Here is a 16,884-nt window from a genome sequence, read left to right on the forward strand (position 1 = left end):
ACAAAAATATGCGGTTGGACATTTCTTGACCCTGGAGGCTAAAGCAGCAAATTTTTGTCGGAGATTTTTCTATGCAAGAGAATGAATGCCAAAAATATTCGTTTTCTTACTCTCCCGCTTTTGTGATGGTCGTGGGTTTATGAAGCCTTAGTTTTGGGACCTAACAAAGCGGTACTTATGCCGTACCCTCGAAATCTTTGAGCAGGTACCCGGACCCCTCATCTTATATTACCCCTCTTTGTGGTAAGGGGCCATGGTCATTCAATTGTTCATTCAGTCAGTTTTCGAAATAAATATTTGTTCCTTCCTCAAAAAATATAAACTAAGAATTAAATTCTTTGTCTTTTGAGCAGTGTTTACAAATTGTAAACGAAATTCTACGATACATATTAACTTATATCTCGATTTCAGTATTAACATCAAAATGGAAATTATTGCTGCATTAAATACGTTAACATTGACGATAGAGCTTCATTCAAAATTTGACAATTCTCAGTATGAAACGAGGAATTCAATTCTGTGTGCAATTAAATCTGCAATTTACGTGCAAGTAACTATTATCCATATAGCTAATTCATATAAGCAAAGCATGATTGACCACAAACCAATGCCGCCGGTAGGGTATTAAACTACGAAAGGAGGGAGCCCAGCTACCCTTGTAGTCCGAGATAATGCGGAGTCCTTGCCAGGAAGGGTCAAAGAAGGTTGGTGCTGAGAGTGTGTGATTATCCACCAGACCCTTCTTAACGAATGTCTTGCAAAAATGCTCCGTACAGAGGGGACGGAAGAGTCTCTTTGGGCTCAGTACAGCAGTCATACTAAGGAGAGAACTCCACTGTCTCAAAAGGGTGAAAGGAATGGAAGTTCTCTATGCTGCTGTGGGTGGAGCGGTGCAAGTATCTGTGGCTGCAACATCCATGCACTTAGTTGTTGGTTCTTTCTTCTTGATGTCAGTAAGTTTGACCTGTATCCAATGGCTGTGTGTCTTTAATTCAGTTTTTTGTAAGCCTATGTATGTATGTGGAATTTCTCCATATCATGGGTAGAGTGATGGGAAAAGAGTTCTTTCAACTGGAAAAATGGCAGCGGAAGAAATGGGTTGTAATAAAAAAGTTGATTCTTACTGCTTCAAAATGCTGCAGTAGAATTCCTCTTCATGACGGTTGGAGCTCAGTGAATGAAAAAAGTAGGCAATTGCATTTCAAGGAAGAAAATAAATAGTTATCATTCATGTGCCACACATTTTTCATGAAACTGACTATCTCCTCAGATTTTTTAAGTACATAATTTTGGGTGTGCATTGCACACTAAACCCACTTCAATTCTTCTCCTGGTGTTAAGTCCAAAAAGATTGAGGAATGTTGTAGTGTACACTTAGGGTGGTGCCCCTTTCACAGTCAGTGAGTTGGTACCACTGAATGATCCTTATTTCCGGTTGGCCCGGTAAGTAAGGATCATTCAGTGGTACCAACTCTCTGACTGTGAAAGGGGCACCACCCTAAGTGTACACTATAACAATAGCCATCAAGTTGATGCTGTGAATTCGGTTGCACCAAATCACCACATATAGGTATGCCAAGTCACGGAATGAAATAATTTTTAGAAGAAAACAGGAAATTAGTTGACAAGCTCATGTAGGACTAGCATGAAGATAGGCTCTGAGACTGTGTTTAAAACTACTTAGATAGCCATATTTTTAGCAATGCAACTTTAAAAATATAGAAATTTTGGAAAACTCCAGAGAGCCTTGTTGTTTAGATACTTCTGTTATTTAGCTTTCCAGATTATCAATCTTCCACTGTATATTTTTACTCCTGTTTAAGAAATTATAGTGCAGTAAAATTTCTCTCATAATTTTTTAGGACCATTAATTTAATTGTTTAAAGGAGGAAAGTATTGTATGTGGGATTACGCCAAAGGAATTTTTAATGGTTAAATCTGACAAAAAATGCGAAAAGGGATTTTGTAAAGCCCAAAAACTCAACATTAGAGTTTTTGGTATTGCTTTAATAAAATATAATTTAAAAAACTTATATTACTCAAGTGGTATTGCATAATTTAACTTCAGTTCTGATGTTTTGCAAAAGTTAAATGGGAACAGTCGCTTGATTATGTGGGTATGATTGACTTAAGTGCTGGTATGTATATTTATGGGCCGTTAAAAATGGGTTTAAATGTCTTCTGAAATTTAAGCTGAACGAAATCATCTTTAAATTGTTGGTAAAAATTATGCTAATATTTATCAATTTTTCCTCAGTGCAAAATTTGGGCGTAAGGTCATGTATGTGAACTATTTATATGAGCTGAAACAGCATCTTCATTTGGACCAGATTTGCATTCCTCAGCCTGTTCTGGAGTGAGTGTTTAGCTTAATAAAGCTAGTCATCTTTTACAACATTTTTCAGTTAAGAAAATATGGATGAATGTTGTGTGTTAATCCTTAACTTGATTTCTATTTTCAGGCATGATGAGATGTTGATGGCAAAACTGGGAAAGAATGCACCCAATTTGGCTGGTGATAAGCCTGCCTTTGTTGCATGTGATTCTCCATTGGCAACAAAAGGACCTCCCAAAACCCCACCCTTGGAAACCCAGCAATTTGGAGTGTCTTTGCAATTCATTAAAGACCATAATGGTGGGGAGGTAATACCTCCTATTGTTCGGCAGTGTGTGGAATATCTCAGCCAACCCGATGGTGAGAACTGGAATGTTTGAGAGCCCTATCCATATTATATAGCTAGACACTGTAAACCTTGATTTAAAGAACAAGTGGGCTCCACTTGATATCAGGGAAAAATTAAGAATAATTTAGATCTACTTATAAACCTTAATTACATGCTAGATGGAGCTTGTAGAATTGAAGTAATGGGAAGAAGGGTTGTGTGACAGCTGATGAAAATTTGACCATTTAAGGTTGGGTATTATTACTGTGGTGTCAATGGCTTTAGGGAGCAGCAGCATATTGTTCTTTGTCACACGAGCTTTTGTGGCCATTGCATGTGGTATCATCAAGCGATGAATGTCTTTATTGCCTGAGGATGCGACCTGCAATGACTGCTGAAGCTTGCCTGAAACAGCTGCTTGCAAAAGCCCTGGACACCAATGAATCTCGCCGCGAAAGCCTACGTTTCAAGGTGTTATTACTGCATACAATCCAAAGATTGATACACTGCAGCCCTTCATTTCTCACTTCTCTAAGGAAATTCTTTCATTCTCCTAATTTTCTTCTTCGTATTGCCTCTTTTTAACTCTTGCCAACAACGTCAATGTATTATTTAATGCCTCCGTAAAGATGTTTGCATATGTATGGGAGTGCCAGAGGAGGGGATGCAGACGGAAGGAAGGTTGATCAAATTTGTAATAACTGTCAATGAATTTTCAGCTATCCAATAAGCCAGAGAGATAGGGTGGGGGAAGTAATTAGAATCGTGACAAGTGAGAATGATGTGAAGCGGCTGGGGGCAAGAAATAACTTGTAGTGATATTCCAAAATCCAGCATGCAAACTATGCTCAAGTACCACGAATGCTACGCATCTGTATATTTAATGTAGGCTAATTGTAAGTAACAGAACTTGTTTATGGAGTTTTAAATTTTTATTCTAACATAAATACAGTAGACTGTTGTTATTACAAAGTTCACGGGGTCGAAAAACCGGAGGTTCATAATAACGAAGTTCGTAGAAACGTTTCTTTTAGGAATCATCGAGAAAAAATAGTATATTATAAACGCGATTAAATTACGTGGAAAAATATATAAACAGGAAAAGTCGTTTCAGTTTTTCAATAGAAGAATGCAGCATGACACAATCGAGGGTTGATATCTTCCCGAATACATTAAGTCCGATATATGAACTAGATGCGTTCCAAGACCTTTTTCCTAGGTTGATAAACTTACAGTCCGGCCGCCGAGAGTTGTCCAATGACAGACAAAATGGTCTAGGTCTGGGTAGGGGGCAAGGCTGCCGAGTAAGAAAGGGAAACGCTTACAAAGGGTTCCGTGAAGAAAAGAACCGGAAGGGACGATGAGCGTGAAGGACCTAGAGGAACAATCACTTGTTTTGGTAATTCGAAGAAAGGGCTTGGTGGATCAGGCTTATTTTGGTGCTCCTTTATGCATTTGACAACGTTGTTTGACTAGGCGAGGGTGTGAGGTGCATTTGAGGACAGCGATTGGCTGTAAATCGTGCTGGCGCAGGGTTATCCGCCCCCTCCTATTGTGCCGTAATCGGACAACTCTCGCCAGCCGGACTGTATGCAAGTAATCGAGGAGTACAGTTATCCTGCAGAATGCAACACCGCATTACACATATGCCCTAACTCACGATTGTGACGAACTGATCTAGCAGGACGTGTGATGCATCCAGAGCCGAAAAAATAGCACCCCGCGGTGACAAAGAACAGGCGAAACGCTAAACAGTTCCAAAATTCACACCGGATTCATAATACCTGATACCTTGCTCAGATTGTGATCACAGTGAGAGTTTCCCAGTGCCTCATCGCATAGGATCGGCCAAATCAAAAGGTGCCAAATTCGAAAATTGAAAATTTTGAATGCTCGTATCTCTTAAAATTCGTAAATCGAATGTGCATAGGAAGAGGACTGACTGTACATCCAATTTAAGAACGGTTATGAGTGGGTCACCATGACTACACAGGAATGAAGCTTGCTATATGATGTTGCGTGTAAACTGAATGAAGAACCATAATAAGGCACAGTACACGAGAAGAACTTAAACGTGGCACGATTATTAAAACTTAAGTGTAGTGAATATCCACCTAAATGCCGTGATTAATGCGTGGAACTTCATAATAAAGTTCATTTTGTAACCGCCGAGACCGGGACTGAGGTTTGTAATTTCGTAAGAACGAAAATTTCGTAATAACGTTTCTTTTACTATAGCCTGGATAGGCCTTTTCGTCAGGACCAATGATTTGGTTCGTAATAACAAGAACTTCGTAATAATGTTGTTCGTATTAACGATAGTCTACTGTAGCAAGATAGTCTGGCATAGGGAATCGAAAGTAGAACAGGAGAAACAGGGCAATGGGAGATTGGTTAATTAGTTATTATGTCATTGAGGGTTCCCTTAACTTAAGTGATACAGGTTGGACCACTATTCACAACCTTAAAACAAAAGATATTTGCTTATTGAGGACAGATGGTATATATGAGGAGATGCCTATTATATTATTTGATGATTCTAATAATGATCTATTGTAATAGATGGTTATTAAAATCGTCGAACAATATACAGGAAAACGGAAAAAGAAGTGCCAATTTTCTTCCTAAAAGCGTGTATCTCGTGTGGTATGCCATTAATAATGCTTGTTTGTATGTAAAAGCCCATTACAAGAACCAAATACTCCAGTGCTTCAACCACCACAACTTGCATTATGTGATTACAGCGTTCCACTTCATTGCCCTCAACGAAGGACCTCTTGAAGTCTCTATTGAACTCCAAAATGTCGGATGTGGAGAAAATTACTTCATCCAATATTCACAACTGAGATATACATCAGTATTCACCTCACAAAATTACTGAAAACACAACCGTTTCGCTGAAGCCAGGCTGAAGCATTAGTAAACAAACCAGCCGATCACCTCTGTCACATTTCTGAAATTGGCCACCAGATGTCAGCCACTTTGATTCATCTTGCCAATATCTACTTGATTTTCAGCTGTCGCTAGCATCAGGTCTTGATGGCCATGAAAAACAATGTTAATTTCTGTTTGTTTTTGGTATTATGGCCAACATATTGTGCTATGCCAGACTTTTAATTTTGAAAACTATTCTTTTATAGCCACCCCTACTACCTTCTTTTCTCATTGTTTTTTGTGTGCAAAGGTCTACTCACTTGTGATGAATGGATTAATTAGTGTGTTAACTATGTATTCATTGAAAATAATACTTCAATATTTTGTGCTTAGAAGATATTTTTGATTTCCTTTATAGCCTTAGAGACGGAGGGTCTCTTTCGCCGCTCTGCAAATGTATCTCTGGTAAAAGAGGTGCAAGGAAAAGTCAATCGAGGGGAGATGTTGAATTTTGATGCTGAGGCAAAAAGGATTGCTGCTAGTCCTCATGGTGGAGGAGATGTTGTCCACTTAGCTGCTGTGCTTCTCAAAACCTTTCTCCGAGAGCTGGAAGAGCCAATTATGACTTTTGATCTGTATGAGGAGATTACTCAGTTTATGAGTAAGTTTAATATATTTGAAGTATTTCGTTGAACAGATATTTAACATTGTCTTCTGTCTTGAAATTTAGCTAAGTAACTAGTGTAGAAAGCTGAATTCTGCATTCTTATTTCAATGAAAAAATTGTTTTGTTGCTTTGTAAACATCTTAAATGGAGTGCTGTCTCCATTGTAATGCTAAGGATATTATTAATTTTAATTTTACTTCATGCAGTCTTGAAATGTAATTCTTTTGTTCTGTTTGAAGATTGGAGTAACTTTTATGATGTTATTTAAAAAAAATTTTTATTTGACAATAATTTGCCCTTCATAATGAATGAATTGGAGATAGCTGACTCAAGGTATCCATTTTTAAATTATCAATAATTCCCTCTTATCAATAACAGACACTTTGTTACTTGCACAAAAGTGTCTGTTATTGATAATATGGAGACCTTCCACCATTTATAAGCTTCAAGTTTCGATTTAATAACTTCTCCTGAAAGAACTACAGCAATGAGGTTTATGGCAATGGGGTGCTCTCATAAAATTTAAATATAGTAAATTTTTTTTACTTTTATAGATAAGTATGTTAAAATTTTAAAAGTATGCACAATATGACTTCATAATTCTCAATACATATTCTTGTTGCTATAGAGCTTCAAAGTTTGCGAAAATTACTAAATTCTTTCACGTTACAAGAATGCCTTGTGATGTCAGCATGCAAGCAAGCAGATTCGCTCCATGGCAATAACAAACAGTTATGACGATCTCAAACAGCTACGATGATACTGATTCATAACTTGAAGGGTGTGTGAAAAACAGTTATAAATAATTTTAAAGATTTTACGGTGTACATATTGCATAATTGCTGACTTCGACTTCGTAGAGGCGTATTCTGGGAACATTCTAAAGGTAGATTAATTCATGGTTGTTTATTTCTTCTCTGGCAATGAAGATTTCTCGGCACGGAGTTGAGAAGCCTTGAAATTGAAATGTAACATAAATTAAATTACAGTAGAACCCCGTGTTTGCGTTATCGGAATTTACGTTTTCCCGCAAATTGCAAGTTTTTTTTTGGGTCCCGTCATATTTCCTACCTCTCCAATGTAAATAGAACCCTGTATTTACGCCGTGTTTTTTTCGATTTCCCGCCATGTGCATCACGACGTGCCGGCTAAAAAAAATTATTTGCCTACTAAAACAATAAATCGTGCATATCAGCCCTTAAAAACTATCTTTTGGCTTCCTTTCGCGCATTTGTATTTAAAAATCCAAGAGAAAGAGACGCAATGAGAACTATTTTCGGGAAGAATTTGAATGTGGCGGGGCAGAACACCACTAACGTCGGAAAGTTGAACTACGTCATCTCGTTTTCTGTCAGCGGCGGAAAGATTCACGATACGAAAGTAGGTGTTTTGAGCAATCGAGCTATGTAATAATTATAATGCAAGAACTCCTGAAGCAATGTTGACAATAATCATGTAGCCTATAATTTGATACGAGAGTTTGAAAGGAAACCAGACATGCTGAAACGTGATAAATGCCGGAACTATAAAACTTGACCGATAACTGGGATCATTTGCGCTGACTTCATTCAACAGTTGCGTAGCGTAGATGGGTTAATTAAATACTTTAAAAAAACTTATTTAAACTTGAATTATCCCATTCACATAGCAGCGTATCGCAAAAAACAGTAACTTTCAAAAATTATGAAGTCGCACGACAGTTTGTACTACGCACTTGATCGCCGAGGAGTGGTTCAGATACTCGTGTGTTGGCAAGTTATCCTAAATTAGTACGGGAAATAGAATTTATCCTGCTTGAAAATGGAAATTCGAGGTGAAAAACGGACATTTTAAATTGACGAGAAAATGAAAATTTTAGAGCTAGGTAGTTGATTCCCACATCGCAGCCTGCATCGATTCAAACGCTGGCGAAGCTACTGGAATGTTGGGAGTGGGAATCCGATCGGATATGCAAACCAGTGCGGACATTTAACAAAAAAGAGAATATATGTGAAGAATTCTAGGTAAGGAGAAATAGAATGATTTCTAAAAGAGTAGTTTTTAGCTGTGCAAGATCATCAAATGTTCCTGAAAATGGTGTCATCTAAAGGCCTGTTTACATAGTACATTAACCCGTACAAGTTAATGTCTAAATTATGAACATGAAAATGCACGGTGTATTCACCCAACTTGTGGGTATGCATGAACAGAAAATAGAACCTGTTCAAATTTGATTCAAGCATTCATAGTCGGATTTAGGGGCGGGGGATGTGCCCCACCCATATGCTTAAAAAATAGGCAAAATTTGAATACGGTTATCACAGGAGGATCTATGGGGGGGGGGGGGGGGCATTAGCCCCCCCAGACACTTAAAAAATATGCAAGATTTTTAATACGGTCCAGTTATCATTGCGTTCGTTTTGTATAACGTGGTATCATTGTGCCCCCCTCCAGAACAAAATCCTGGATATGGCCTTGCTTGTGCCCCCCAGAAAGAAATCCTGGATCCGTCCCTGATGGTCATCATTACGTTCGCTTTATTTTGTGTATTACTCAAGGAGGCTCAATCATTTAATTCAATAAGAATAACTTTGATAAAAAAATAAAGAGAATTTAGTAAAGTCATTGTTATATCTTGTTTTTAATCTCAATTAATACAAGATCTTTTGCCTGTCAGGCCCTCTGTGCCCCTCCCAGAAAGAAAAATCCTGGATCCGCCCCTGCCTACATTCCTACATTTCCTGTCCCGTTCCGGTCCACAAAAATCATTCATGCAAACAGGCATTAATGTATCGTGTAAACAGGCCCAAAGGCCCTTGAGAAAAAGTATTTCCCCAGAAGATTGGGAATCGAAGATTCCACAGCATCTATAATGGCTGGTTGGATAGATTCAAAAATAGGTACAGTCTTGTTTACAAGATGGTGAGTGGTGAAAGCAAAGATGTTAACATAGAGACAGCAACTCAGTGGAAAGAATCTGAATATATTAGACTTTTGTAAGGTTACAGCCCAAAAGATGTTTTTAATGCAGACAAAACAGGATTATTTTTTAATTTTTGTTGCCAGCTGTGCTTCAGAGGGAAGCAATGTTATGGAATAATGCTTAGTGAACAATTAAAAAATTAACATTTCCAAAGCCAATATGTCAATAAAAGTGAAAATTCTCTATTTCCCACTATTTGCATTTTCCCGCAATTTACACTTTTTTTCTTGGGTCCCTAGAAAAGTGTAAATAAGGGGTTTTACTGTAATTTCGTTCACTAGTAATTGAGAGCTTGGTTCGTATCTCATTTAAATACTGTCATTTACTCATTGCTTTTAATTTGTACTGGGTGCAAAATGGAATATGTGAAGTTAATGTTTTGGAGAAATACAATGGAAAATATTTGGTGCCCATTTACTTAGCATTCCTTATGCCTGGAAGAGAGACATATGGTAATGGAGAGGCATATGGTGATTCTTTAAACCTGTCAATTATTCAGTATAGATCTCTCACATGACTGATGATAAAATTAACATGTATTGCTATGAAAAAAAATAAATGGTACTGGGGAAAAAGTATTGAAAGATACCTGGGACAAATAGTCTACTGGCACCACGTAAACGTACTGTTTACTGGACTCTGACATTACGCTTAGCAAACTTGGCAATAGGTAGTTTGGAGCACAAGATTACTATTCAAGTTTCAAAGTGGAATTTTACGAATAATTCGCAGGTTAGAGTAGAACTGCTTTCACTGTAATTTTCAGTGTGGAGGATATTTTTTTATCCCATAACCATCCATTTTCAGAGGAATACCCCATTGTTTCTATGAGATTTTTCTATCACTCTACAATAAATGGGGCTTGGCTCTTAATTGGATTCATGTATTTATAGATTTGAAGAAGCTTTTGTAGGCTAATGGAATGCGGAGGAGGTACCTTATATGTAGAGGTTATTTAAAAATTGATTAATGTCTTTATTTCAGTGAATGTAAACAAGGACAAATTTTAGGTTTTTAATAATTCATTTTAATTTTTTTTGTGTTAGTGTTTCTAGTTTAAAAATAAAATGGTGAGTATTTTGTGGACCATCTAATGACGTCTCTAGCCATGATTATTGTGTATGTTGCAATTAAATTCATATTTCTTATAAAATAGGTTATGCTGAATCTTGATACATATCCATGAAATGAGTGAATGCTCTTATGATTCAACTAATTTGGGAATACATTCTTAGCCTCTTTCTTCCCAGCTCCCAGTTCCTTAGTACCTTGGTTTAAAATATTCATGGCCAAGTTTTGTGATGAGCTGTTTTTGAAGCAATTGAAATGCCTGATTTATCTCATTATTTTTTATAGGCTTGTCCAAAGAGGAGAGGTCACAGATGGTGAAGGTGATTATTCTAGATAAGCTACCTGAGGATAACTACATTGTTTTGAAGTACATAATGCAGTTCCTTTCTAAGGTATTTTCATATATTTACTTAATTGTTTAATTCTAGTTTTTGAAGAATCAGTAACGCCAATGATTTGTTATTTTTATGTGATCTCCTTTTTCAGACTTATGTCTTTTAAAGAATCAGATAGTTATATTATCGAAAAAATGTTTTATATTTAGTGGATTGATATTTTGTACTGTGTGAATTATCCTTAATAGGTAGGATTTAGTCGATGGTATTGCATGTGCGTTAGCCAATTCCCTACCTTACGCTCAAGTTCATATCAACACCTACCCTCCCGAAAGTATTCCTATGATAGATGTGTTGAATGCCACTTCCATGGCACAATGTTACCCTTAAACAAATCTCTCAGTGATTCATGAAAAAATGCCCCATGGAAAAGCAGGAGTGAAACCATAGGTTTGTACATATTACTGCCTATGTATTTTTGTAGTGAAAAGTTGCAAAAAACACATAAAAATGCACCCAGGTAAGAGTGTTGTCTTTTCTGAGTTCCCACAAAATTGTGCTGAGAGTTTATGGGTGAGAAGAATAGGAGTTTCATTAGATTGCTGTTGATAATGAGAAGGAATCTTATGCAGAGATGAAAAATTATAAGCTGACTAAAAGAGAGATAGAAGAATATAAAGAAGAGGAAGCAGTTCAAAGATCCTAATGCCCAAAAAACATCAATATTTTTATTCTTCTGCCATAATGAAAAACAATGTTTTAAGTTTCAACCCATGCTATGGTGTTGGCATCACAAAAGAGGTTGGAAAGAAGTAGGCTGATGCCAATCTGGATACTTATTCATAGATTACACTCACCTATAACCACTAAGCAAATCATAGAGGAATAAACAAGGAACTTTGGGTCAACACCTACCGTAGTCACCCTTTACTTTGCATCAAAAGGTAATTTGCATGTAGAATATTAATGTGTTGAAATCTTCCTTTGATGTCATTACAACAAGCTTAGTGACCAGCAGCTCATTTCATCTTTGAGAGGACATATGGGTCATTGAGAAGATTGGCAAAAAGAGCATCAGAAGGTTGACGAGATATGTGAGACAGTGGCAAGACGAACTTATTCCATTAAGTTGCACAACTTATAGATTTTTAGCCCTAAGCTCCTATGATTTTTTTGGAATGTACTGTTTGAAAATCACTCTGCCTACCACTCTGCCACAATTTATCTAATTGTTAAGGAAGAAACACTCCCTCCGGGCACAGAAAATGATATACCATTCATCCATTCATAATGAGCATAAGAAACGCTGGTGCAAACTGGGTTATTATGGAAATATTTCACAGGCAACCGCAAACCTTTTTCCCAGAGAAGACTTTAAAATAGCATATTATAACACATCTAATTTAAGGGCGTTATTATGCAATACAAAAGATAAAATTGACTTAAATGATAGAAGTGGCATTTACAGACTCAAGTGCAGTGACTGTGAGACCTATTACATAGGCCAGACTGGACGTTCGTTCCGAGTAAGAGCAGAGGAACACGGAAGGCATTTGAGAAACGGGGAATTAGAAAAATCGCATTTTGCGAAACATCTATGGGAGAGTGACCACAGGAGCAATTTTGTTCCGGAAATTCTCCACCTTGAGGGAAAGGGAAGAAGGATGGACTGCTTGGAGGAGTTGGAGATAAGGAAGCATATAAAAAATGGAATTTTAGCAAATGAAAATATTTTTGTAAACTATTCCCCGCTCTTGGAGATTCCCCTGAAGCTGAGTGACGCTCCAACCCCAACGCAACCCTCCCCTACCAACGTAATAGCAACCAGATAAACAAGAACAAAATAACTGTTATTATAACGGATTCTGTACCTGATGATGTCGCCTCTGCGACGAAACCGGTCGTATTAATTAAATCGTGTGGAAAAGTACAATAACGTTTTATTATTAAGAATGGATTTTCACAAAGTAAAGCCAGAAACAATCAAGTTTATTATAGATACTGCTCAGAAAAAGTGGGGTTGGCTAGTACGTCAAAAAGGGATATACGATGAAAGGTAAATGGTCCTAACATCACTATCCACCAACCATCATCATTGAAGGAGCAAGAAATGACAATAAGTGGGAATGAGAGGTCCCTTTTTTGATGAAGGTTAAAGGTTAACTTAGCAAATGTTTTTCCTCTGCCCACATAAATGGTTATTTTCTACAAATTTTATAGTATTGTATTACCTTTGAGTTTTGATTTTTTTGCTGGCATTTAAATTTTGATTTCCATATTCTAGGTAATGGACCGATGTGACCTCAATAAAATGACTTCTTCAAATCTGGCAGTTGTATTTGGACCGAACTTGGTGTGGTCCCAATCTGATCAACTCTCCCTTTCTGCTATTGGTCCAATCAATGCCTTCACTGAATTTATGCTCTCTCATCAGGATGAAATATTTGTCATCTAGCCCAACCCGTATTATTATGGGGATTAGGAAGACAAATGTCTAATTTCTATGGAAGGTGTTGGAAGATGAGGATTTTGTAAGCGCAGTAAAAGGACTGTAGTTGATGCCAAACATAAGAATTCTCTTTAAAGCACAAGGTGGCAGCAAAAATGGTGTTTTGCTGTTTCTTGGATGCATTTTTTAACAAATCTGGTGTTCGCCAAGTGGGTGGAACTGATGGTGAATATGTGCATTTTGCATTTGCCTCACTGAGCAAACCTGCTTCCTGTTGTGAAGGCTCTTTTGTAATATCATTTTTATGCCAGTGACTTTTGACATGAGATAGTTTTCCATTTAGTATTTGAATATCAGAAATGTTTGTTTATTGCACCATAAGAATATTTGAGAAATAGTTGGAAGTAATTGCCAGCATCATCAAGACTGAATCGCAAAGCCTTCTTAAATTAGATATTGTCCAGAAATGTTGTAGGACAGTCCTTGGTAATGAAAATAGTTAATATTTCACCCAAATTTTGATTATCCATTTCTACAGCATATAATCCTCATATTTGTAATAGTTATTAAAATTTTGCTCCATCCTTTGTTATAAGCCTATGTTAGGCTGGTACTGGTGACACTTTTCTTTGTTACTACCAGAAATATATTATTAATATCATTGAGGTTGTATAGTTACGTCCTTGCAGTGAATGGAGTGTCGTTGCTGTCAGGATTAGGTGGCTCTTCGAAGGTCAAATTAAAGCAATTTGCATGATGGCTAGCTCATGAAATGGACAACACTTAGCTGTTGAAGTTTCTGCTGAAATTTATTAATGTTTACCTCAAGTCAGTTCTCAGTCCATGAAGTTTGGAGGATGAAATGGATGTGGTGATATGCTTTATAGCCCAGTAATGGAGGGAAGTTTTGGGGTCAAACAATGGATTTACTTGTAAATTTGGAACTTTACCAGAGCAGTTGCACTTAGTCAAAGCATTATAATGCGGTGTATATATGGATGGGGTATTGGTCTACATGTGCAGGACACATGTTTCCCAAAGCCATTAATGGTTAATATAGTACCAGTATCAATTTTAAAAGATAAAAATTAATACCAAAGATGCTCACATGGTGATGGTAATTCATGTTTCAAAATAATGAGAAGCCCCTGTGGAAATGGCATTAGGGTTGAATCTAACAACAGACCTTGGTGATCTTTGAATTCATAATGAATCCTAAAATGTCCATTTGTTGATGAGCATTTGTCATTAAAACTTTTAAGAATTTAAAAATATCAGATTATTATGAACATTCATACTCTTTATGCAATATATTTTGTCTTATCTACTAACTGATGTTGAGGAATTTGATGAATTTAATGTTTAGGCATTTGGAAAGTTTGTAACTGTTTTAGAATTATCAGAAAAAATGATGTATTGAAATTGTGATAGTGTGTTTTGCATTTCCTCTTTTTGCATTTGCTGCAAAAGGTTGATGACAGCTGCACATGAACTTCGAAATGCACAAAATTTTCTTTGTTAAGATTCTAAGCCTTATTTTTAGCCAGTTTCAAATCCTTGGATTTGATTAGTCAATAACCATGTGTGATTATAAAGTCTCTGAGTGGAGTAAAACTCATTTAATAGTTTATTGATTGTATAGTACATGGAATTAAGGATATAATACTATTATTTTATGTGGACTGAAAGTATCGAGTAAGAATATTTTCCAAATCATTATTTTTATTATTATTTACTCTGCATACTACCATGTTACCTTTTTATTCCTTTCTTTTGCGAGAGAGATATTTTATGGAAAGAATTAATTATGCAAATGCAAAAGGATTGTAAATTCAGTGTATTTATTGCATTCCAGTTATTGGAAGAATGCTTCCCATGATATATCTTTGTTCATGTATCATATAAAATGTATTAGAATGAGTTTGTGTACCAAGTGCATTGTATGATTGTATAGCTTGAAAAAAGGAGGAGCTTTGAATGAGCTTTGTCATTAAGAGGCTCAGTTATTATCTGTCTTTGTAATTAGTGGTGTTCATCTTGTCTCTACAGAAGTAATGCTTTATGTACCTTTGAATCTTGTTTCTCTATCTCTTAATTTAATTAAATTCTTTTTGCCATGTGGAATGGCTTATCAGATCCACAATAGATTTGGTAATTGTGTGATATGATTTGTAAGTATGTTACATATCATTTTATGGAAAGCTATTTACCACATGATGGCAATTCCATTTGTTTGCTAAACATTAAGCTAATATTTATTCAGTGCTTGTGCTAACAATCATTGATAGAATTTTGAAATTTTTGTTTCCGATGAAACTATGTGTGTAACTCTAAAATTTCATTCCATGTAAATCCTTATGTTATGCTGTCTTTCATAAGTAAATTTCTTCTGCATTCCAAGCCATTTTGAAATACAGTGAAAAGCAGTTGAATGTATCCAAATGGTGCTGTCTAGCATGCTGTTATCTTATTATTACTTCTGTATACCTAAATGTTTATCATGCTTACCTCCAACATCTCTTAATTAGTGCGTGCACAAGTTCAACCTGTGATAAGTTTTGTAGATTATAAGAAGGTTGATATTCATGATCTGTGCATTGTGTGTACTTTGGGGAATGTTTGTTGCTGTACATTGGCCTATAACCTTGAAAGTGAGTTGGAAGAGAACAACGAAGTGCGTGAGAAGTGTAGGAGTTAATACAGGGTTGGAATAGTATTTGTTTCTGCTTCTTATGGTGAGCTGCAAAATGAAAGGTGGTGCAGACAATCAGGGAGTACTTTAAAAAATTATCCAGTGTATGAATGTGTGTGAATTCGAAGTTTTTACGGTTAGTTTTTGCCATTTTTTAAAGTGAGAGCACAAGTGGTGAGCTCAGAAAGTGTCAAGTCATCTTGAGTGGCATGGCCGTCCTATCATTCCTGTTGCAGTGTCATTTTCGTGGATACTTGTACAAGGGAGAGGACTGCTCTACTTACCGCTGGTCGGCAGTTTATCTTGAGTGCTTGTGGATTCAGGAATATCTTCTGAGTCTTGGTATTGGTACACGTAATGACCTAAATGGCTTAGAATACTTAATTTGATGAAAATACCTGAATCTGCATGGACACAAGAACATCATTAATATCCCTCACATATATGAAATAACTTTTCATTAATGAATATATTTCTGTGAATAATACCTTTCTCTTGTTTAATTTCTTCAGCTTCCTGCCCATTATGCAGTGGCGCCAACTCCATGGGGCCTGAGGGGGCCCGAGCCCCCTCAAAGATTTGTTTGGGGGGAGAGGAGCCCCTTAATAATTCAAGAAAATAATTAAGTTATATTATGCTTTGTGAAATCACAAAAATATATTGGTAATTTTTATTTCCAATTGACAATAGTTACCTTTTAAAATAAATTCAGCAATGTGTTAAAACAAATAATTATAAGGTTAAGCAAGTTATCTGAATCAAGTGGTGTGAATCATGATAGTGTTTCGGTGCTGCGACACACTTTGAATTTAACCTCTTCCTGGGGCAAGACCTCCGATGGGCCCCCCAATATTTTTTATAAGTCGGCGCCCCTGCAATTATGGCTTCGTGCTAAAACCTTTTTCACCTTCAGCTATTCTTGCTTCTTGAATCATCATGTTAGTTGCCTTAAAATTCCATGAAGGGGATTATATCCAAGGATTACTTTTGCAAAGGATTATTTCCAGTTGCTTAAACTTGTGCTGGAAAATAGTGGTTTTATCTATATGTATTTGTGATAATTTATTAATATTTTCATTTATTCTCTTAAAGATATACAATTTGTATCAGCTTCTATAATGAAACAACTATGGAAGGGCAAAGATTTGATGGTATGGTCTCTCAGTTGATC

At 36.5% G+C, this 16,884-nt stretch overlaps 1 protein-coding gene across 3 annotated transcripts in view; it reads left to right on the forward strand.

Annotated features, from left to right (window-relative positions):
* The window catches only part of LOC124159310 (rho GTPase-activating protein 1), a 28,094-nt gene extending 11,894 nt beyond the window's left edge, over positions 1-16,200 (forward strand). For all 3 annotated transcript variants that reach the window (XM_046535051.1, XM_046535052.1, XM_046535053.1), the window contains 5 exons: positions 2,258-2,356; positions 2,463-2,695; positions 5,956-6,198; positions 10,523-10,629; positions 12,857-16,200. In XM_046535051.1, the coding sequence (XP_046391007.1) occupies positions 2,258-2,356; positions 2,463-2,695; positions 5,956-6,198; positions 10,523-10,629; positions 12,857-13,027 (853 nt within the window). In that variant the 3' untranslated portion in view covers positions 13,028-16,200. The remainder of the gene's footprint in view (positions 1-2,257; positions 2,357-2,462; positions 2,696-5,955; positions 6,199-10,522; positions 10,630-12,856) is intronic.
* Positions 16,201-16,884: the final 684 nt, after the last annotated feature.

The sequence above is a fragment of the Ischnura elegans genome, chromosome 5 (genome assembly GCF_921293095.1).
Source record: "Ischnura elegans chromosome 5, ioIscEleg1.1, whole genome shotgun sequence".
Classification (NCBI taxonomy): Eukaryota; Metazoa; Arthropoda; class Insecta; order Odonata; family Coenagrionidae; genus Ischnura; species Ischnura elegans.